This window comes from Elgaria multicarinata, chromosome 23 (assembly GCF_023053635.1).
Source record: "Elgaria multicarinata webbii isolate HBS135686 ecotype San Diego chromosome 23, rElgMul1.1.pri, whole genome shotgun sequence".
NCBI classification, from domain to species: Eukaryota; Metazoa; Chordata; class Lepidosauria; order Squamata; family Anguidae; genus Elgaria; species Elgaria multicarinata.
The window spans coordinates 10,998,356-11,022,466 of record NC_086193.1 but is presented as its reverse complement, the minus strand read 5'-3'; the positions used below and the strand labels follow the sequence as shown (position 1 = coordinate 11,022,466).

Here is a 24,111-nt window from a genome sequence, read left to right as displayed (position 1 = left end):
TTTTCTTTCCGATCGGATTTGAACGGGAGGAAGCAGGTGTCAGGAAATTGCTTCTCCGGGGAAAGAGCACGTTTCTGGCCGGCCTCTTCTCCCCACTGCCTGGGGAAGCGTTCGATTCGGATCCTCTTGGGGCTGTGAATCAAGGAGACATGCTGGGAGGGAACCAAAGAGGCGATACCCCCTGAATGAGCCCCGTTGCAGGATTAGTGCGTTGCTCCTCCTGTTTTCCTAGCGTGCATGTAGGGAATAGGGACTGACGGAGAGGTTCCAGGCGTGGGGTGGTGGTGAAAGTGGCCCTCAGAACCCGCAAATTTGCCCAACTCTGCCCTAGGGTTCACGCACACACCAGGTCGTTGTGTGTCGTGGTGTTTTTTTAAAAAAAAAATATATCCAGTGATAACATCGTTCTTAGTGGCAGACCAAGAATTAGAGGATACAGTAGACGTTTTTCTTGGCCTTAGGAACAGGCCATTGCAACGTCATCCATAAAACGCACAACGCCGATAAAATGATCAGGCTCAGAGTCGTTTTTGAAAGCACCAAGAATGGTTTGGATACTAAGAAATAGCGATCACCGGACTGGCCTGAGATCATTTTTATTTTTATGTGCCTTGGAATATGCCACATCTAGCCATTTAGGGTGGCATTTGCCATCAAAGGAAAATGATTTCCTAGCACCTGAAGAGGAGCTCTCCATTTTGAGGGTTCAATTTCCTCTAACCACTAGGCCATATTACCCAATTTGGTTTCAGTTGACTTCTCTGCCTGGATAACATTGATCTCTGACTTTGCTAATATAAGGAATGTCGTGTTTCCCTTTACATCTGCTCTCTGCCTACGTAGGAACCCGTGCCCAAGACAGGAGACAGATCTGAGTTCCTGAGTTACAGCCAATCTCAGAATACACTGCTGGGGCTCATCTCATACCTGCAACACCTATTCAGTTAGTCTGCAGTCGTCATCTTGAGTCTGAGGGCCTCAACCACACTAGCCCAAAATCCTGCACCCTTACCGGGGACTTCTTCTGGAGTCTTTGTGGGATAACGGTCAGCCCAATACACAAACTTATCCCCTTTTTGGGGCCGTTTCCTTTGTGGGCAAGTTCCATATGTTCCGTTTATAGAGCCAGGAGAGGGTGCTGCGAAATTGCGCCATTCTGGGTGGCTTGCACAGCAGGTCCAGGTAAGGAGCAGGGAGCCACGCAGTGAGGATTCCGGATCAGTCCAAGGTGCTCTAAAGCGCTTCAGACCTGATGCAACTTGATTCAGCTCAAATCGGCCTGGAGCCGCCCCGCTTCGGTCCGAAGTGGCTTGCTTCGGCTCAGAATTTATATTTATTTATCTATTTATTGCATTTCTATACCACCCAACAGCTGGAGCTCTCTGAAACGCCTACTGCAGATATATAGTTGTCTCTGACTGGAGAACGTTCCCCTTGTCTATCAAGGGCGGCCTTTGGAGCCAGACGCATCCTTATCAGAAGTTTAATACCAAAGTGTTCCATCAAGTAAAGATAAACAAACCAGCTCTTGTGCAATTAAAAGTGTGAATTCAAACACCTAGCCCTCATCTCGCGCTCATCTCCCCTAATTTTTCTTGAGTGCCCTCACCGCTAATTAAATCCGAGGATTGAAAACATAACCGTTTTGTGCTATCTCTAAAAGTTTAAAAGGACAGCCTAAAAAATCCTCCCGCTCACAAATGTCCCAAGAAAGGTCCGTTCTGTTTTGGCCCTGTTTCATAGAATCATAGATTCATAGAATAGCAGAGTTGGAAGGGGCCTACAAGGCCATCGAGTCCAACCCTCTGCTCAATGCAGGAATCCACGCTAAAGCCAATTCAATGCAGGAATCCACTTCTGCAAGATGTGGTGATGGCCACCAACGTAGATGGCTTTAAAAGGGGGTTGGATAAATTCCTGGAGAAGGCAATCACTGGCTACTAGTCATAGAATCATAGAACAGCAGAGTTGGAAGGGGCCTACAAGGCCATTGAGTCCAACCCCCTGCTCAATGCAGGAATCCCCCCTAAAGCATCCCTGACAGAGGGTTGTCCAGCTGCCTCTTGAAGGCCTCTAGTGTGGGAGAGCCCACAACCTCCCTAGGTAGCTGATTTGCTCAGACTTTTCTTTCGGTCATGTTCCCCGCCAACGAGACCTTATAAGCGGAGTGGTGATGTCTCCATGAGCTATTAATAGCCAATCCAAACATTCTGCCTTATTAAATTATAGAAAATCTAATCATTTGGCTATTGATATATTTTTTTAAATAAGCATAATCAAATTGAACACAAACACTTGGATGTGACGGATGAGCTAAAGGCAATACGTTTGCACTTGTAATTTTGCCATTTTTCACCTTGGGGGTGGGAAACTTTTGTGTAAGACTTTAACTCTGATGCAACCCACAGCAGCCTAACGTAACATTAAGGAAAAAATTGTCTTCCTGAGATCTGGATTTGGAGACATGCATGGCCAAGGGTCACCAAAACGAGGCACAATCGATTCAGAAGAAATGGTGATGAACCCTACAGCAAAGATATTGTCCCAGCAGCAATCACCAGGTCTCAAATGACAGCTTAGATAAAGTCTTCCAGCCCTCGCTCAGGTACAGCTGCAAGCTGTTAGCCCTAGCATCAGAGTCGCCCTACATCCAAGGAGATCCTTGCTCTTGAGTAGACCTTTACTCTGTGGCAGCCTGGTTGCTGTGGCTCTTGAGGTTCATGCTTTATCTCCAACAGTACTATCACCTGCCCCAAGTCCACGGGCGAAGGACAGCCCTTAGAAGCTCCATCCGAGTGTTCCTCAGGCTCCACCATTACCGAAGGGTCTGATGTAGCTCCTTCACAGCTGCAAAAGGCATCTGGGGGTATCACTAGAGTCATGGGGTCCCATAGGGTCTTTTGGCCCTGCAGTGTCTGGCACTTCATCTGAGTCAATTCCTTGAGCTGAGCTGCAGTCCTCACAGTAGCTGAGAACGAATTTTCCTAACAATAATATATTGTTTTGGGGGTGACTGGGCCTTGAAGGGGCAATTCAGACTCATTGGCAGGACCTTCAAGGGGCAATTCAGACACATTGTCAGGAGATTGAGGGGAGACATGATAGCACTCTTCAAATACTTCGAGGATCAGGATCTCTTCTCAATCCTCCCAGAGTGCAGGACACGGAATAAGGGACTCAAGTTACAGGAAGCCAGATTCTGGCTGGACATCAGGAAAAACTTCCTGGCTGTTAGAGCAGCACGACAATGGAACCAGTGACCCAGGGAGGTGGTGGGCTCTCCCACACTAGAGGCATTCAAGAGGCACCTGGACAACCGTCTGTCAGGTAGACTTTAGGTTTCATGTTGATGTCATTGTATTAAGTAGCCATTTGATGGTTTCATTATTATTTTACACCTTGCTCTCCGCCCACCCACCCACCCATCCCCCGAGCCTCATATTCCCAATTCCACGAGCATCCATGATCCGGAAGGCTGGGAAAGAGGTGAGACATGAGAGCACTCTTCAAATACTTGAAAAGTTGTCACACAAAGGAGGGCCAGGATCTCTTCTCGATCATCCCAGAGTGCAGGACACGGAGTAATGGGCGCAAGTAACAGGAAGCCAGATTCCGGCTGGACATCAGGAAAAACTGATGCATTGAGCAGGGGGTTGGACTTGATGGCATTAGAGGCCCCTTCCAACTCTACTATTCTATGAATCTTTGACCTTCAAGGGGCAATACAGACCCATTCTCTGGGCCTTCAAGGGGCAATTCAGGCCTTCAAGGGGCAATTCAGACCCATTCATTTGACAAAAGACCCCGGGGATGAAAACTGCAAGAACTGGTTTGTTGATTTGGATCTGTCTGAATTTGGGGGGTCTCCCCTTGAGGATGGAGCTACAAGGAACACCACACTGTGTACCTACCCTGCAAATTCTACCAGTGCCCTACCATGGGTGAGACCAAACTCCTGCGACAGCCGTGAGGTTCTTGCGGAACGGCAAGCACTTTTTCCGACTCTCCCACGCAGAGCGCTCGCGTCGGTTATTACTTTTGTCTGCGCGAGAACAGTCATCGCCCCCGGAGGTGATGAGAGCTACCATAATTAAAAGAAAATGGCCGGAGGGCGGATGGGCTCAGCTATATTAGATTTTGCTTCCACCCTCAGAGCGAGGCCAGAAGCCTGCGATGCCTCATGCAACTTTAACTGCGGGAAAACGGCAGCCTACCATGTTCGGTGCTGGTTCTGCATCCTGCAGGGGGTTGTGTCTGTGTGGTGTATTTCTGTTTGTGTGTGTGTGTGGCATTTAAATTGCCGAGTCCTCCTGCAAAATTCTGTGCTAAGGAACAGTACATTTTGCAACCTCTATGGATAATAGTGTGGCGCTCAACCTCAGCCGTAAGATGTCTCCGGTCCCAATTTTGTCCTCCCCTCAGAAGGCCACGCCCTTTCCCCACTAGCCCCACCCCTTTGCCCCAACTGCCAATCATTTCCTGGTTTTCTGGCTTTTGTGACGGTTTCTCGGTTGGACTACTGCAACCTTCTTCTCTCTGGCCTTCCCTCGTCTCACATCAGTCCGCTGGTCTCTGTCCACCACTCTGCCTCTAAGATCATCTTCTTGGCCCGCCGCTCTGACCATGTCACTCCACTTCTGAAATCTCTTCATTGGCTTCCAATTCACTCCAGAATCCAATATAAACTTCTCCTGCTGACCTTCAAAGCTCTTCACGGTCTAGCTCCTGCCTATCTCTCCTCTCTCATCTCACACTATTGCCCCGCTCGTGCTCTCCGCTCCTCTGATGCCATGCTTCTCGCCTGCCCAAGGACCTCCACTTCCCTTACTCGGCTTCGTCCTTTTTCTTCTGCTGCCCCTTACGCCTGGAACGCTCTTCCAGAACACTTGAGAACTACCAACTCAATCACAGCTTTTAAAACTCAGCTAAAAACTTTTCTTTTCCCTATAGCTTTTAAATATTGAGTTTGTTCTGACTCTATACTGTTAGCCTCACCCTACCCGGTGCCTGTTTACATTTCCCTGTGCCTGTTTGCATTCTCTTTCCCTCCTTATTGTTTACTACAACTTTATTAGATTGTAAGCCTATGCGGCAGGGTCTTGCTATTTACTGTGTAATCTGTACAGCACCATGTACATTCATGGTGCTATATAAATAAATAAATTAATAATAATAATAATAATAATAATAATAATAATAATAATAATAATAATAATAATCTAACAGGTTGGGATGTCTCCCCAAAGGCTAAGGATCTTGCAAAAAGAGCTCAAGGCTAGAAAAAGAGAAGGTTCTCTGGGTAACAGTTGCCAACGTACTCATGGCTGACTGGAGCAAACCCTCCCCAGAGGACCGGAGTGTGTGGGGCAGATTGTATGGGAGAACGCAGATAACCCGGACCCAAACCATGTAGGGCTTTAAAGGTAATGACCAACACTTTATACTTCACACAGAAACTAGTTGGCAGCCAGTGAAGTGATTTTAAAGTTGGAAGAGCGAAAGCATTTGGGGAATCAAAAAGATTTCCTGGCACCAAAACGAGAATAATGTAGGTGCAAGACAATCTTCTCGGCAAAGGTCACTCCACACCTGGGGTGACGCCACTAAAAAGGCCCTGTCCTTAGTAGCCACCCCCTTGGGATACAAAGATAAGAGACTGTGAGGATGGTCCTACAGGACTTACTTATACATGTGGAAGGACATGACCCTTCAGATACAACAGCCTTAAGCTATTTAGGGCTTTGTGAAGTAATATGAGCACTTTGAATTCGGCCCACAAATGGACCGTCAGGTCATAAAGCCCCGGCATAACATGATCATATTGGCCAATCTCCATCGACAATCTTCCGGCCCAATTTTGGACCGGCAAAAGTTTCCGGACCGCTTTCAAAGGCGGCCCCACGTATGTCGCATTGCAGTAATCCAGGCGAGAAGTTAGCAAAGCGCAGAAAACCGTAGCTAGACTGCCTGTGTCCAGATTGGATTGTAGCTAGTATATCAGCCTAAGCTTCTGTCATTCTGGTTCCCATCAGGATGTGGGCATACGCCCAGGTTCACGGGTCCCTGCAAAGCGTTTGCTGCAGGGAGTGTATCGCTCAGTACTTTCGGCTAACTAGGTTGGGTGTTTGGGGCGCTCAGCTGCTGCCATCTAGTGGGGCGCATTGGAACACCAGCCCAAGCAGTGGGCGCGCGCTTGGAGAAGTAGGTGCGAAAATTCCTTCCGCCTGCATATTTATGCGAATTTGCCGAATTCGCACCAGCCGAACCGACGAATGAACCAGGACACGGCCGCACGCCGGAATGCACACTTTCCCCAAATGTTGCGCTGCGGTTCTCCACAGCAAAATCAAAACGCGCACAGACACACGATATTGTGAGGGGAATCACTTCCCCCCCTCCCCGAGCGTGTACATTTGGGAACCGTGGGCACGAAAGCAGATATGAGTTTTCATGCCGCCTTTTGAAAATGAACTCCGTACACAGAATCGAACTCAAGGTCAAGAGCACTAGAAACGAAATGGGAACGAAATGGAGAAGGTCGCTGTTTCCGTCTATTGCCGCAAAAACTCCGACAGCTAACAAATTTATGCCAGCAGAAGGTTTTGTGGGCCAGAGTCCATTTTGGCAAATGCAAGGTCTGTAGCTCCGGGTTCGATTACCCAAGTCCCGTCCCCAGAATCTCTGTGTCTGGGATTGGGAGGTTGTCAACCGTGGGGCCAAACAGCCCCTGAAATGCACGAGTCGCAGCCTGCGATTTTTCCCAGCGAAAGTTCAAATGTATCCAACTTCCCGGAGAACTGATCAGAAAGAGAACTCTTCTGGGCCCTTAAAAAGAAGACACCACCGATTTATAACAGCAAAGGCGCTTTCAAGGAACTTGAGCCCACGTCTCCCGCGAAAGCTTTTGCCTCACGACTACTTTGGGGGGTGTTGTTTAGGGGCTGGAGAAAGTGTAGATTCTTTTCCATCTGCATGCCTCATTCTCCTGTTGGCAAAGCAGGAGACATCGAGCGGACAGGGCTCTTTTTTGACATCGGCTCCCAAATTCAGCACGTTTACAGCTTTGGTTCCCCGCCCCCTCATTCCGAATGTCAGTAGAGTTGGAAGGGGCCTACAAGGCCATCGAGTCCAACCCCCTGCTCAATGCAGGAATCCACCCTGCAGCGTACCTGACAGATGCTTGTCCAGCTGCCTCTTGAAGGCCTCTAGGGTGGGAGAGCCCACAACCTCCCTAGGTCACTCGTTCCATTGTCGCACTGCTCTAATAGTCAGGAAGTTTTTCCTGATGTCCATCCGGAATCTGGCTTCCTGTAACTTGAGCCCGTTATTCCGTGTCCTGCACTCTGGGAGGATCGAGAAGAGATCCTGGCCCTCCTCTGTGGGACAACCTTTTAAGTATTTGAAGAGTGCTCTCATGTCTCCCCTCAATCTTCGCTTCTCCAGGCTCAACATGCCCAGTTCTTTCAGTCTCTCCTCATAGGGCTTTGTTTCCAGACCCCTGATCATCCTCGTTGCTCTCCTCTGAACACACTCCGGGTTGTCTGCATCCTTCTTGAAATGTGGAGGCAAGAAGAGGCCTAACCACTGCCGAATAGAGAGGAACCAGGACCTCACGTGATCTGGAAGCTACACTTCTCTCCGTCCTTCCCGTAAACCGTCTGCTGTTCCTCCTCCACTTGTGCTCATCAGATCACCAGAGAGAGTCTTGCTTTGCTTCTGATGTACAACCTTACAGTCACTTGCCAGGAGATGACGCACGCGGGCCGTCTCTCCCAAGCGCAAGGGATCCAGGCCTGGGGTGCTTTTTCTGGGAAGCCCCTCTGGGGATCCGGCTTTACCTTGCTCCCCAACCGCTCACCTCCACCTGGTGGCACGTGCACCCCAAAGTTTCAGACATCCCCCCAAAGATCACCTCTCTAAAAGTGCAACGGTTCTGCCATGAGCACGCTCTACTCCCCCGACGGCCTCCGCACACCTGGGGCCTACGCCGTCACCCGCCATTAGTGAAACGCAGGATGTGGGTTAAGAAGAGGCGTTGGGACTATGTGGATCTGGATTCAAATCCTTCCTTGGCATTGGACTCTGGCCAATCCCTTTCCAGCGTGTTGGGTGGCCAGAGGACAGTCCTCTAGTTTGGAGGGCTGGCAGAGGAGAGTCCTCTATTTAAAGGTGTCCTCTGTTTGATGGACTCTCCTGTCCAAGCCTGGGTTCAAGATGAAAATATAGAGTGGCCAGGTGTCCTACTTTGCAGGGGACAGTCCTCTACTTGGTGTGTCCTCTGTTTGATGGGCTTTCGGGTCCAAGCCTGGGTCACTTTGTAGGGGTGAGTCCTCCATTTTGTGAAGGCTGGGCAGTCTTCTGTTTGAGCACGTCTTGCATCTGACCATTCCAAGTCTAGATTAAAGGCAAAGGACCATTTGCCTTTAAATAGCCAGGTGGCCTATTTTACAGGGGACAATCCTCTTTCTCTGAAGATGCCCTCTGTTTGTTGGGCCGTCCAGGCCAAGTTGGCTTCAAGTCAAAGAACTAGAAAGATTACCCTCCCACAGTTCGCAAGACATGGATGTCGTCCGTCTTCCCCACTCGGGTGATGTGTCTCGTGGGTCTATTTAAATCGTCGTTAGTCTTTCTACATTTGCATCTGCACGTATGCTTTTGCAGGTGCAAACGCCACGCAAATCAGCGACCTCTTTTGTCCTCTTTTCTGGCCGTGCATAAATCCCCACCCAACCTCGGGGCAGACCAAGGGAAGGGCTCCTTCACACAGCGCAGAGTGAAACACCCGGAATTTGCAGCCGCAGGATTTTGGACTGTCAGCGACTCAGAAGGCTTGAGAAGGGTCATGGAGGAGGAGGCTATCAATGGGTACTAGTCCTGACGGCTGCAGGCTGCCTCCTGCGCTGGAGGCGTTATACTGGGGCATGCAAGCAGCCCGGCGCTGTGGGCAGCCCTGACCTCCTTGTGAGCTCCTCACGATCGTTCAGTTGAGCAGAGCGCCGGACTACCTAGACCTCTGGTGGGACCCAGCACAGCGCTTTGGGCATGGTTCTTCTGCCCCCCGCCCACCGTTCGTGCACAAAGCCGTCAGCCTGTGAAGCTGTCTGTCTTCGTCACCAGGAAACCTTGTTGCTGGCGTGCCATCAACGGCCAGATCTTTGCAAACACTGCTCCTCCCTGAGTTGCAGCAGCGGCAGCGGCAGCAGCAAAAGGTCAGCACCCATGTTTACATTTGCTGGGAGGGCTTGGAACGCCGAGGCTGCTGGGCGGCCCAGCAGAGGAGATCTGCCTGGTGGAATCGGACTCAGCCCTGCCAAGGGCCCTGGGGTGGCCGGGTGAGTTCGGCCTGGACCGGTTCCCTGCAGGGCTGGTTGCTTCTACTGCCGCTCGCTGCGTCCGTCCCACCATCGCTGGTGCCAAAATTGGATTGCACCATACTGACTCGGGCAGTGGTGTGTGCTTTTCTCGCACCTGAGTTTCTAAAAGCGTCCGGCGTCTCATGACGATGGAGCGTGGTGTCGGCACAGGCCGGCAGCTGGCAGAGGCCTAATCGTCGCAGGGAGGAGGGGGCCGGCCGGCCGCGTGAGTGATGGGGGCCGGCCGCTTGCCCCGGACTCACGCCCACCGGAGACAGCGACGAGGGAATCTCGGCCCGAGCGTCAGTTGTCAGCTGGACTTGTGCCAAGCTGTTTGTTTAGCTTTCCCGGCCGGGGGCGGGCCGCGCGGCAGAACGTTTCCTGGGAGCAGCCCGGACGGGACGGTTCGACGCATGGCTCCCTGCAGGCTCGGATCCCCCGGACAGGCCACAGACAGGTGGCCTGGGTGGCGACAGTGAGACCCCCCAGGCCGGAATACCGGGTTTGTAGGGCCGGCAAGGATGTCCGTGGCGGGTCAACAAGCCCCAGGAACATGAAGACAGCTTCTGCGGGCCCTACAACCACGGGAGGCGAACCCTGTTTCCCTGCGTGGCAGTGACCCTGGCTATCCTGGCGGGCCCTGGGTTCGAGTTCTCCCCACTGCAGTGAGCATCGCTCTAGACCCTGGTTTCTCGTCGCAACCAGCTGCCAGCACCGCTCCCTACACATCGCCGGAGGGAACCCCGCTTGTGGGTCAGCAATGCTCTCCTCTTCCAAGCCGCACGTCTCCCCAGGGGGGTCTCCGACCCCTTCTCCTCACAACTCGCCCATCCTTTTCAAGAAAATGATGATGAACCAAAGCATCCGTCTCCAGCGGCGCTTCACCGTGGCCCACCCACCTTGGTAAGAGTATCCGGAGAGGGGGAGGGCTGACCCATGGAGGTTCTATTTCTCAGTTAGTACTCTGTTGACCCCCCCCCCGGCTGGCCCTCTGTGTCCTAAAGATGACCCTTGGCGGGGTTCACGAGACCTTAGGCATGGTGCGCGGTTTTTCCTTGGCTGTTTATCTCCCACAATCAGCATCTGGTAGTCAGAGGTAGAGAACTCCTGAATGTGGAAGTTCTATTTATCTGTCGTGGCAGCAAAGAGCTATCAGTAGACCTTGCCTCTGTGAATAGGTTGAATTATTCCTCTGATAGCAGCAAGTTCCATCATTTAATTCTGCATCAGACAAAGGAGATGTATATATTCTCTTATTAAATGTATACCCCTTGGGAACCCAAGATGTTTTTGCTTCTTACCTCCTCCTCCTCCTCCTCCTCCTCTATTTTATCCTCACAACAACCCTGTGAGGTAGGATAGGCTCAGAGTCAGGGACCAACCCAAATTCACCCAGTGAGCTGCCAAGTGGGGACTTGAACTCGGGTCTCTGTGGTCCCAGTACACCCTTCTAACCACTAACCCACACTGCCTCTCTGTTTCCTGTTGCCTGCCCTGAAGCTATGGGTGATCCCTCCCTCCCTCCCCAATTCTACCATGATGAGGGAGAGAATCATGGTAGATTCCCCCTTCTCCGCACTGGTCATAATTTTACAGGCAAGGAAAGCATCTGTCCACCAGGCTGACTTTTAAATGCCCCTGCTAGCGAAACAGAGCCTCTGTCCAAAGGAGCACTCTACCCTGAATCCAGGCAAACAATAGGAAGTGGCACCTTTCTTCTTGCGTTGCATCTTCTGAAGCAAGCGTCCCTGAAAACATTCTGGAAGCTTTTTGCTTCTTTTTGCTTGGGAAAGGAGGGCATAGATCCGGAATACATCCATCGTATCAGCTTCTCTGCCTTTTGAGCAAGGTCATTTCTGAGGAATCCTCCAGGCACGGCCACATGGGTTCTGGGGCTAAAGCCGACACCCCCTGCATCATCGTGCATTCGGTTTGTCCCTTGACAATTTGCAGTGTGTGAGTTTATGGCTCTGATGGGGAGAGAGAGATTTGTGCTTTTGCTCTGCCTTCTCCAACTTGCCTCCTTCTGTATCTGCTGGGACTACATCACCTAGCATCCCCCAGCCAGCACCGGGTTAGGGAAAGCTCTGAGCTCTTGCCTTCCCCCATATGCACGCACGAGTACCCCTTTCTGTCACGGCTTCGCTTTCAAAGCCCCCGTCCGGCCGTATCAGCATCTATTTATAGGAGAGCGCTAGATTCCCAAGCTGGCTCCCCGGGACGGGGTCAGGAACTACGAAAGCCAATAACACGGGCTGGAATCCTGTTTTGTTTTTGTTTTTAAAAGGCAGCGACGGGTCTCTAGCCAAATGTTCCCCCCCTCCCGCTCTCTTTCCGGGGGGGGCAGGGTGTAGCTGACCCACGTTTCTATCCCCCCCACATGCACGTACACATCTGCCCCAGATGTTCTCCAGGCATGAAGCCTTGCTTTTGGGTGGGCAACATCAGCCGGTGAACATGCAGAAGGACGCACGTGTCCTGGTTCTGCTGTCCCACCGCCCCGTCTCCAAAAAGCCTGCAGGGTCGGCGGTTTTAGGCGAAGCAGCTGCACCGCCCGGGTGGCTCAAAAAAGACAGCCATAAAAGCCAAGCACAAAGCGAGCAGCCGGCTGGAGGATTTCATTCCCGACAGATCTGCATCCCACGGCGCGTTTCAAGGGACTTCGCTCTGTTGCGGGCCATTATGATTCTTTTAAGGCTTCCAAATTGATTTGGTTTTCGGTATTTCTTTGAAGAGTTGTTATGCCGCTCCTGAGCCAAAAAGGCCATCCGAGTAGCTTGCATAAAATCAGTCAAACAAGACGGAACCTGCCCTCCACAGGCTTATATTCTAGAAGGTCACGGCACACAAGGAAAGAGGAATGAGGAGGGAAGAGGAAAAATATTTCTTTTAGCAGGCCTGGCGGCATAGCCCTGGTCTCTTTCTCATCTCCTTCAGCTCAGCCTGCTGGAATGATCCCTGGAACTCTCTGCTTCTCACTCACTATTAGAAGGGCAGTTTGAGGCCTAGATCCGTCCAAGCCACTGATGGACAGGAAAGGAAACGATATCACCCCAACGGAGAAGATTCAGTCCTAGACTGGATGGGAGAGGCAGTCTGGTTAAAGCTGCCTTTCCAAACCTGACACCCTCCAGATGTTTTAGACTACAGTTCCCAGCATTCCTGGCCGTTGGCTGTGCATGATGGGAGTTGAAGTCCAAATCATGCATCGCTTGCTCGTCTGAGGGAGCGGCGGTCGCCCTCCTCATCTCCCGACGCATGAGGCAAAAGTGGCCCATGTGCGCAGTGCTTCTCCGGACGCCACAGGTTTCCCTTCCAATCTGTGGAGGAGAGGAGTCGCGAATGGAAGTACTCCGTGCAAAAGCGTGCGCAAATGCTTTTTCGTCGTTGCCAACTGGTCTCAACAGGCTGCCGCGCCCCTGGAATGAGCAGGAGGACAACGCAGACTTCCTGAGCAATGGGTTTACTAATAATTACGTGAAGCGGCACCCTAGATCTGAGAGAGTAATTATTTAATAGTAATTAATTATTAAAGAGAGTAATTAATTATTAGTAATTATTTACTAATAATTACGTGAAGCGGCACCCCTGAAGCATCCGATGCGGGGGCAGGGGGACTCCAACTCGTGCCCCTGATGTGGCCTGCAGAGTTTGGGTTCCCACTGTGGGACCTTCTGCAAGCCCCAACCTTTCTCCATACAGACTCCACCCCTGGCCTGGACACTATCAAGGGCTTGGGGAAGAAGTGGGAGGAAGAATTTCCTTGTTATCTCTGACCTACGGTTGGAGATAACAAGGGAATTCCTCTCTGCTGTGGGAAGGTGAGTGGCTTGAAAAGGAATCCCATTGTTATCTCTGATCACAAATTGGAGTTGCCAAGGGGGTTTCCCTGAGTCCGTTTGGTCTCCTTGGTGTAGCGCTGTAGCGGTTGGTGCTCCTCACGGTTCAGCCAAGACTAGATGTTGCCAGCATCAACACAGGATCCGGGCCCAACCTTTCAGCATGCCGTTGGGACTGAGAAAAGGGAAGCACTCTCTCTCAGTCATTCAATGGGGGATGAATTGTTCGTCCGGAAGATTTTGGTCCACAATGAAGGCTTTGTCCCTCTGGTGCCAGTAGGGGAAATGAACCAGAAGCAAAACAACGACCGGGGTGTTTTTCACTTTGTTTTTAAGAGGGAGAATGTTTGCTTTGCGTTGACTCCAAAGCTCCTGAGCCCTCGAGGAATCCCATCAACTGTCAGGAAGGATAGATGGAAAACCGGGTCTGAGGAATGCCTCTCCAGGGTGGTCTTGATCAAGGGAACCCCCCTGACCCTGCTTCTCCTGAAGACAGCCCACGACCCAGTTCGGGGCTTGTACCCGAGGGACAATCGCCTGATTATATGACCCGGCCAGGCTTCAGTGCTGACGTGATCTGGAGCGAGCCGCTGAAAGGGTGCCCATTGTTCCCGAGTCAGACTCATCTCACCAGGCCAGGAGGGGTCTGGATACGCTGCGTGGATCACTCAGGCAGACCAGTGGCTTTCCTGGGAGATGCTGCCACGTAGCCGGTACCCGCTCCGGAGACATTCCTGCGTCGGTTACGTCCCTGGTAAGATTAGGTAGGTGCCAATAATCTTCTTCCCAGGATGGTGCCTCCTCCAAGACAGATTGGTCTCTCTAGCCAAGAGTACAGGTCCAGATTCTGCCCCCCCAAGCCCCACCCATATGGGGCGGGGCTGACATTGCCTGAACGGCCACCAGGGAAGTAGGTGAAGCTGCACAAAGTCTGCCCCCAGTTGTGGCTTTTAACCTTTGCGAGATCTTCTCACGAGTCCAAATTGACACCAGCTCAATTTCCAAGCTCCAGCCATATTTACCTGTCCAGACATTAAGATAATCTTCAGAGGTTCTCCTCTGGGTGCCCCCACGAAATGAGGCAAGGCGGGGGGGGGGGGCTGTGAAAAAGAGGGTCTTTTCAGTGGTGGCACCCCATTTGTGGAACGGTTCTCCCTAGAGAGGCCTGCTTGGCACCTACCTTACGGTCTCTCTGGTGCTAGGTGAAGACCATTTTATCCTCCCAGGTATGAAGGACAGGGGTGCAAACTTGTGCCTTTGATTGTGCCTCTGAGCTGTTGCCATGTGGTTGTGAAACCTGCCTTCTGTGTATGCTCTATTGTGTTTCGGGTCTGCTGTGTCAGTCTCAGGTGAGGAGGGAGAGAGCTGGTGGACACAGGCCCAGGCCATTCCTGCCTTGAGCCAGTATGACTCCCCTTCTAGCACCTGGAGGCTATCAGGGCGGTGAAGAAGCTAACTGGATTCAGATGTGGGGAAAGAGGGTGGGCTTTTCCGGGAAGGGCACGGGTTGGTTAACACGGGTCAGATGTTGGGGGTCTAGAGAAGAGATAAGAAGACCCTCCATCTTCCTTGATGGTGTGTGCATATGTCAAGTGGGAAGATCAGGCCCATGGCAACCAGGGGGCATTGCTCGGAGTTAGACAGGTTTCTCATGTTGTAAAGTGTGTCTTGGAGAAGGCCAGCCATCGATTCGGCTGGGTGTGGGGACATATGACTGTTTCTTGGGGTGATGGCTAAGAGTTAGAGCTTTTCCACATACCCCTTCCCCTTTTCCCTTCCCCTTTTTAAGAGGCTTTTTACCGACCAAGGCCTTATGTGTTAGTTTTAGTGATTGCAATAAATTTTCTTTGGTCCCTAAATGTGTGTTTGTGTGTTATTCCCTGAACATCTGGCTCGTCCCAGTTGTGGACAAGGCTGGGTTGCCTGGGAGTTAGGACGTTTGGTTCAGGAGCCCACCTTGCAGGGCTGTCAGGTGGACCCTGATGCTTTAGGGTGGATTCCTGCATTGAGCAGGGGGTTGGACTTGATGGCCTTGTAGGCTCCTTCCAACTCTGCGATTCTATGATTCTATGATCCGTTACACCAGGCGTTTCCGGAATTGTTTTAAAGTGTTTTTAGTATTATATTCTGCTGCTGGTTTTTAATGTGCTGGAACGGTTTTATTCTTTCCGGCTGATTTTATCTTGGTTTTGTTCTGTGCTGTTACTTTTTTTATTTTAACTGTTCTTTTTTATGTTTTTAATCTGTCGTGCGCCACACTGAGAACTGCGGTTGTTCGGCCGTTTAGAAGTGTGACAAGTAACGATTTTGTGGTTTTAATTGAATTTGTGCGAACTGCCCAGAAAGTTTTGGCTGTTGGGTGGTATAGAAATGTAATAAATAAATAAAATAAGGGCACGATCCTATGTACGTTTCAACAGAAAAAAAGACCAAGAATTCCCAGCCAACCCAAACCACTGCACTGCTGAATTTCAGCAGCAAACCCCGGGTGGGTGGGTGTTATGTTCATAGAATCATAGAATAGTAGAGTTGGACGGGGCCTAAAAGGCCATCAAGTCCAACCCCCTGCTCAATGCAGGAATCCACCCTAAAGCATCCCTGACAGATGCTTGTCCAGCTGCCTCTTGAAGGCCTCCAGTGTGGGAGAGCCCACCACCTCCCTAGGTAACTGGTTCCATTGTCGCACTGCTCTAACAGTCAGGACGTCCAGCCAGAATCCGGCTTCCTATAACTTCAGCCCATTATTCCGTGTCCCACACTCTGGGAGGATCGAGAAGAGATGTTTAAAGCATGCTAGTCTTTATGGGGGATGTGGGCATGAATGGAAGTCAGTGTGCCCTGTCTAGGTCTCCCTGGTGAGTTTCAAAAACAGAGCAGGTGAGGTGATATTCCTGGTTCTCAGCTCTGCTCTGTCTCTCCTCTAAATTTTCTCGCACGTATTCAGAGAGTTTCTGTTTTGAGAATCTCAATTCCCTGCCCGGGAGAGGGTTGGATTGGATGACCTCTGTGTGCCCCCTGCTTATGTCCCATTACAGTTACATGTTCCTCCAATCTCCTGATGACTCTAACACCCGTAGTTCCTGGCACTCTGCCTCCCGCCGAGCCGTCCTTCTGTGAGTCCCTGGGTGGGGGCATGCACTTTTTTTTTCTCACGGCGTCATGGAAATAGGAGCAGTGCCAAGAGGCAGGAGACGGGTCCAGCCATAGACTCGGGGTTGTAAGAGAGGGAGAGAAAGTCTGGTTTTCGGTGGATGGGGGCTGTTCCATTGCTTTTGAGCTTTGATGGAGGAATGGCTATTTTGGTTCTCTTTCCACTCAGGACTTTGTAGAGTTGAAAAAGATGCCAAAACACGGCAGCCGAAAAGATCTGCTTTCTGGAGCAACCCCACTGGAAGGAAACGGCTGAAGTCTATTTCTTTCATGGAGAAACCAGAGAGGGAGAAAGAGATGTCTATATTTTCTCCCTCTCTCTCCTAATATTACTATGAGTCATGGAGTGAAATTGAATGGGCGTCCTTTAAGGGATTGCTCCGTCACACAATACACAATTCATGTAGGGAACTCACCACCACAAGAAGTCATGATGGCAGCCATTAGAGTGTGTGTGTGTGTGTGTGTTTTGGTGGGAGGGGTTAGATAATTAGTATGAGGCTTGGAATAGGTATCCAGCTATTTCCCAAGGGCAGAATGCCAGAAATGGCTGCCTTCTAGACTCTGGAGGCAAGACTAGGGAGTAATTTGGCTTGCCTACGCGATGAGTGGGTGGAAAGAACCCAACATGCTCTCTTACGTAGGGATGGTAAATATTTGGAAACGATATTGACCATCCCTACTTTTTGGTTTTCACGGTATGTGACCCAGCCTTCCCAAACCTCCACATCTGTTGGACTGCAATGCCTATCATTCCCAGCCAAAATGGCCAATGGCTGTGTGTGCATCTGTGTCACAAAATGATAAAATTGGATTTCAAAAAAAGAATTAAAGGGTAGATCTGTGATGTAGATTTAGATATAGAGCATGTTCAGAGGAGGGCAATGAGGATGATCAGGGGTCTGGAAACAAAGCCCTATGAGGAGAGACTGAAAGAACTGGGCAGGTTTAGCCTGGAGAAGAGACGACAGAGGGGAGACATGAGAGCACTCTTCAAAGACTTGAAAAGTGGTCCCACAGAGGAGGGCCAGGATCTCTTCTCGATCCTCCCAGAGTGCAGGACACAGAATCATAGGCTCAAGTGACAGGAAGTCAGATTCCAGCTGGACACCAGGAAAAACTTCCTGACTGTTAGAGCAGTACGACAATGGAACCAGTGACCTAGGGAGGTGGTGGTCTCTCCCACACTAGAGGCCTTCAAGAGGCAGCTGGACAACCATCTGTCAGGGATGCTTTAGGGTGGATTCCTGCATTGAGCAGGGGGTTGGACTCGATGGCCTTAGAGGCCCCTTCCAATTCTAGGATTCTATATACACACACGCTAGAATCAAATAAAATAATAACATCAAAGGATATCTCTGTGTCTGTGTATATTCAGGGGTCTGTGAATCTATTCTGGGTTTCAGTCAGAACTAGCCAGAACTCTGAAGACGCTATCGGAGATGCTGAATCCTAGTCCCAAAATAAATTCAGCATCTTGGATCTCTCCTTTAGAGTCCTGGCTAGTTCTGACTGAAACTAAGAATGGATTCACAGCCCCACCACAATTGGAGCCATGAACCTCCACTCTCTCTCTGTGGGTGATGGAATTTAAAAAATAATGATATCAAAGGATACGTACACTGAGATACAGAAAAACATAATAAGTGCTCTGCTGGATCAGACCAAGGGTCCATCTAGTCCAGCACTCTCTTCACACAGGGGCCAAGCAGCCATCAGCCAGGGATGAACCAGCAGGACATGGTGCAACAGCACCCTTCCGCCCATGTTCCCCAGCAACTGGTGCACACAGGCTTATTGCCTCGAATACTGGAGATAGCACCCAACCATCAGGGTTAGTAGCCACGGATAGCCTTCTCCTCCAGGAAGTTGTCTAACCCCCTTTGAAAGCCATCCAGATTGGTGGCCATCCCTACATCTTGTGGCAGTGAGTTCCATAATTTAACTCTGCGCTGTGTGAAGAAGTCCTTCCTTTTATTTGCCCTGGATCTCCCACCAATCAGCTTCATGGGATGACCCCGTTGGGTTCTAGTGTTTTGAGAGAGGGAGAAAAATGTGTGTGTGTGTGTGTGTGTGTGTGTGTGTGTAATCTAGAATTTTAAAAAAATGTTTCAAATGGAAGGATAGCTCTGTGTCATGTCATAGTCAGCTACTTTAAGGAGATATTGTTTTTAATCCTTGTTTAATTGTTTTAATGATGTGTTTTTAATTTTGCCAACCACTCTGGGATTGATTTAGATAATACAGAAATTTTCTGAAATAACTACAAATGTAATATAAATGCATACGTAAATAAATATATAAGTACAATACACACTTGTGGATTTTTTTAAAAAAATTAAAGGAAAACTTTATTATGGGCAGTGATAGCTAAATTCCTTGAATTGGGCATAGTGGGGGGGGGGGAATCAAGGAGAAACAATGACATGGGTTTTGCGTGGCAAAGAAATGAAATGAAATAAGTAAATAAATCAGCCATTCGTTGATGGATGGATGGACTCCCGGCTCTTCTTTTACATGAAGTTCTCCCTGCCCGCCCCTCTCTTTCCTCTCTCTGCAGCTTTGACATTGGGAATGGCTTTTCTCCGGCCCGCAGCCCCCTGGACCCCCAGGCCAACCTGGGCCTCGTCCTCCAGGGCACCACCCCACATGGCCAACGCCGCGAGTCCTTCCTCTACCGCTCCGACAGTGACTATGACCTCTCGCCCAAAGCCATGTCCCGGAATTCATCCGTGGCCAGTGACATGTAAGCCGCCTGAGCAGCGGGCGATAGTGGGGGGGGGGGGGCGGATGGGTTCCGGGACAGTGTGTCTTCCCGTTAACTTCTCCGGCTGATGGACGAAAGCAGGATTCCCCCGGCGTCCAACAATCCTCCCCTTCCACCTTTGAAATGCTGTATTTCACAACCTTCTCCCTTCCGCATTTGAAATCTTCTATTGCACAAACCCCGCTATTGCGCAAACTCCGCTATTGCGCAATTTTCTCCTTTCCACCTTTTATAATCTCTATTGCACAGAAATCTTCTGGTTCACAACCCTCTCATTTCCACCTTTTAAATCCTCTTATTGTACAAAAATCCTCTTATTGCACAAATCCTCTATTGTGAAACCCCCTCATTTCCACCTTTATGACCTCTATTGCAGAGGAATCTTCTATTCCACAACCCTCTCCCTTCCAGTTTTTAAATCCTCTATTGTACAAAGACCTCTATTGCACCACTTTCTCCCTTCCATCTTTTAAATCCTCTATTTCACAAAAGACCTCTATTTCACAAATCTCCTCTGTGGTGCAACCCTTTCCTTTGTACCTTTGAAATCCTCTATTTCCTCAGTTGTCTTTTTGTGGTGGTGGACAAGCCTCCAGGATTCGTCAGCTTAGCTGCTGGGAATGTTAGTGAGCATTCCATAGTGTTCAGGGGACAACGCTGCCAGGATGTTGGCAGTCCAAATTCTGTGAGTGTCATTGTCAGTCTGGCTGGGGATTAAAGCTCACACAGGTGCCCTGGGGCTTCAGGCTTGCTGTTTTTTGTGGGGATGAGGCAGGCTGAGGATTGGGAAGGAGGTTCCAAGACATTGCGGAACCAGTGGCAAGGATTGCAGAGGGGCAATAGACTCAGAAAAGGACCGTGAGTGAAGGGACGGTAAGAACAGGGACAGAAGAAACCCCCAAGCAAAGTACACAGCTACGCCTATGTTCCACAGCGGTCACACGCTACCAGTTAATCCAGCCCCAGACTCTTTGTCCACGCTGGTTGGACCTTGTGTCTCTGACATGTTTTACCTCTCCTCTTGCAGGCATGGCGAAGACTTGATCGTGACCCCCTTTGCACAGGTAGGGATCTCTTCGAGGCTGGGGTGCGGGCTTGAACAGGCGCGAGGTGGGGAAGAGACGGTCAGGACTTGGCAAGGTGGCCAAGGTGTGTCCACCCAGTTCCTTGGAGGGGTATCCTTCAGGGGGCGGGGCTTGGCTTCCACCTGATGTCGAAAGAAACGCCCAAGCAAAGTACACCACAGCGCAGCCACGCCTGCTACGCTTGGCCTGTGCTCGATTGATCTAGCCTTTCTCTGAGTTGGTTGGGCGTGGGTCTCCGGCACGTGGCTCCGTGGAATCCAGAATCCAGCCGGCGGATACCCCTGGGGTATCTGTGGGGAGCTTGGCTTCTATGCCCTATTTCCCAATTAACCCCAGGAGGCTCTGCAGGCCGGATTCTGGGGGCCACGTTAGACCCACAGTTTCTGTACCCACGGAGGCAAGAGCCCTCCCCTGATAGACTATCTCTGTAGATGGAAGTTTGACTTGAGCTAATCTATCTACCGTATTTCTTCGATTGTAAGATGCCATCGATTGTAAGACGCACCCTAATTTCAGTACCACCAACAGAAAAACAAACAAACCGTAAGACACACCCGTGATTCTAAGACGCGCCCCGTTTTTAGAGATGTTTATATGGGGGGAAAGTGCGTCTTAGAATCGAAGAAATGTAATTCTTCTCGTCCTTTGAGAATTGTTCCACCCTTTTAATAAAGAGCTATGAGCAGTGACCTCCTCCCCCAGTAGAGAAACTCATAAAATAAGGCATAGGCAATCGGGGGCCCTCCAGATGGACTGCAAGTCCCATCATGCTTTATCATGGGCCTACTTTCTGGGTGCTGATGGGACTTGCAATCCACCCCATCCAGTGGAAGCTGGGTTACCTACCCGTCCATCTAAATTTATTGCCCATCAGGCCAGGAAGGGATTTATTTTTTTGCTGGTGCTAAATCGGCTGCTCTTCCCAGTTGGCTCTGAGTTCAAGTGGTGCGACAGGGCAAGAATCATGTCTCTTTCTCTTTCTGTCTGCCCCCTCCATACCATGCCTAATTTTATAAACATCCCTCACAGCCTCCGCTGACCGGGTGCCCTCCAAATGGGTTGGACTGCATCTCCCATCCTTCCCAGCTAGTTGAGGATGGTGAGAATTGCAGTCTGAAACATCTGGAAGGCAACCAAAGTGCCTCGATCAGAATTTTATTTTACAAGGAATGGTTGGCAGTCACATTCTGAGGGGATTCCTCCTTCCTCACCACCACCCAGGTCCTGGCCAGTCTGCGGACGGTTCGTAGCAATTTCGCCCTCTTGACTCACTTACAACAGGAACGACTCGGAAGCAAGTGAGTACCATGGGGCTACTCTGCACGCGGGTGTCAAACATTTCTCAATCCCCAGGGCTGGATCCCACTCCAGAGAAGCTCTCGGGGGGGGGGGGGGCTGCATTCCGGTAGTGGGCGGATCCAGCAGGAAAGGGGTGGAGCCAACATATCAAAAACAGCGCCCTCTTTTGGTTTAAAGCTCTTTCTGGTAGAACGGAGGAAAAATGCGCAAAGGGCACGAAAACACCAAACAGTTGGTGTCTGGGCGAGAGGGGACGGAGTCAGGAGAAGTGGGCGTGGCCTCTTGGGGAGGGCCGGATTTAGGACCTTGAGAGGGCCGCACCTGGCCCATGTGCCTGAGGTTTTGCACCTCTGGTGCAGCTGAGCCTTTTTTTCTTTCTTTTTAAAACTTTCGTGTAACCAGGTGGGGCTCCAGCTTGGATCATGACCACCATGCACAGATTGGAGTGGGGTGGAACTTTCCCACCCAGCCCCTCTCCCCACAAAATCCCCCCCCGCCCGAAAGAAAGAAAGAAAGAAAGAAAGAAAGAAAGAAAGAGAAAGAAAATGCAAGCATTAGGTTTGCATGGCTGCGATGTCTTTTGCTCCTTCGTTTCTCTGCCATTCTTGTGGGGGGGGGGGGTTAATGTTGATTTAGGGAAGCGGAGGCAGGCCAAGGGGGGCTTTGAGTCTGGGGTCGGGGTGTGAGGTGGGGCCCTTTACTGCAACTTGGGGCAGGAAAATAAACATCGAGGCGTGGCTGAGACCCAGCAACATGCATTACTATCGGGGTTTCGTTTTCTGAAAAAGAAATAATGGTCTGTTTCATGTGCATTTTGCAGGAGAACCCCGGGTGCAGGCAACCCCCCGTCCACGTCCAAGATCAGCCTTTCAGGTAAGAACCTCGGATGCCTCCGGCCGGGGTGCTTTCCCCCTCTTCCAGGGGATGTTGCAGCTTCCTAACGACCCTGCGAGGCGGGCCGCTGCTCCCGTCCGCAATATTGCAGACTGGAGGCCTTTGTGTTTACAGACTATATGAAGAACTCGGTACCGGATCAAACCACGGATCCATCTCAGCCAGTCCCCCGATTCCAAACTGTCGCCTTCCAAAGGTGACCCGATGGAAAGGAGGACCGGGCTCCTGTATCTTTAGCAGTTGCATAGAAAAGGGAATTTCAGCTGGTGGCATTGTTATACACACAGCAACTGGAGAAATCCCCTCTTCGTCACAACAGTTCAAGCTGCAGGAGCCCTGCCCTCTTGACTGGATCCAAAAGAGGGCAGGGCTCCCGCAGCTTCAATGGTTGTGATGGAGAGGGGATTTCATCCTGTGCTGCGGGCATAACAATGACACCGGCTGAAATTCCCTTTTCTATGCAACTGTGGCAGTATTCTTGAGGCCAAGGGTCCTTTCCCATTGACCATGATTGCTGTGGATTTTGGGTGTTGCATTCCTACACAGGCTGGGGGAACCTGCGTTAGCACAGGTGGCAAAAGATGTGAAATGTGACAAACGTTTGGGTGTTTCCCTCCTCTTGCTCTCTGAGGACGTTCCCTGGGCATGTCGTGGCCCAGCTGTGGCCAGCCCTTGCGGGGTGGCCCAGCCCGGCTTCACAGCCGCCTTCCTGGAATCATAGAGTCATAGAATAGTAGAGTTGGAAGGGGCCACTAAAGCCATCCAGTCCAAAGCCCCCCCCCCCCCGATCAATGCAGGAATCCACCCTAAAACATCCCTGACTGATGGCTGTCCAGCTGCCTCTTGAAGGCCTCTAGTGTGGGACAGCCCACAACCTCCCTAGGTCACTGGTTCTGTTGTCATACTGCTCTAACAGTCAGGACGTTTTTCCTGATGTCCAGCCGGAATCTGGCTTCCTGCCACTTGAGCCCGTTATTCCATGTCCTGCACTCTGGGAGGATCGAGAAGAGATCCTGGCCCTCCTCTGTGTTACAACCTTTTAAGTATTTGAAGAGTGCTATCATGCCTCCCCTCAGTCTTCTCTTCTCCAGGCTAAACATGCCCAGTTCGTTCAGTCTCTCCTCATAGGGCTTTGTTTCCAGACCCCTGATCCTCCTGGCTGCCCTCCTCTGAACATGCTCTAGCTTGTCTGCATCCTTCTTGAATTGCGGAGCTCAGAACTGGACGCAATACTCTAGATGAGGCCTAACCAGGGCCGAATAGAGAGGAACCAGGACCTCACACGATTTGGAAGCTATCCTTCTATTAATGCAGCCCCAAATAGCATTTGCCTTTCTTGCAGCCCTATCGCACTGTGGGCTCATATTCAGCTTGTGATCTACAACCATTCCAAGATCCTTCTCGTTTGTCATATCACGGCTTCCCCCTTGCTCTCCGCAGACGATGCCTCCCAAAAGCTGGCCATCGAGACCCTGGAGGAGCTGGACTGGTGCTTGGACCAGCTGGAGACCTTGCAGACCCGGCACTCAGTCAGCGAGATGGCCTCCAACAAGGTGAGGAGCTCTGCGACAAACAGGATCCGGCTCCAGCCCTGCTTTGCCAGCCCTCCGGTCCCAGGAGAGAGACGCATCCTTCGCCGGCGTCCCCTGCACACTTTTTGCCGCCCTAAAGAAAACGAGGGATGCGTTGTGACGAGGGATCCGAGAGGATGGGGGCAGGGCTGG

At 50.8% G+C, this 24,111-nt stretch overlaps 1 protein-coding gene across 1 annotated transcript in view; it reads left to right on the top strand.

Annotated features, from left to right (window-relative positions):
• Positions 1 to 9,925: 9,925 nt before the first annotated feature.
• The window catches only part of PDE4C (phosphodiesterase 4C), a 30,086-nt gene continuing 15,900 nt past the window's right edge, over positions 9,926 to 24,111 (top strand). Inside the window, exons 1-6 of the mRNA XM_063147271.1 lie at positions 9,926 to 10,256; positions 18,903 to 19,088; positions 20,137 to 20,173; positions 21,416 to 21,492; positions 22,314 to 22,366; positions 23,828 to 23,940. Coding sequence (XP_063003341.1) covers positions 10,114 to 10,256; positions 18,903 to 19,088; positions 20,137 to 20,173; positions 21,416 to 21,492; positions 22,314 to 22,366; positions 23,828 to 23,940 — 609 coding nt within the window. The 5' untranslated portion in view covers positions 9,926 to 10,113. The remainder of the gene's footprint in view (positions 10,257 to 18,902; positions 19,089 to 20,136; positions 20,174 to 21,415; positions 21,493 to 22,313; positions 22,367 to 23,827; positions 23,941 to 24,111) is intronic.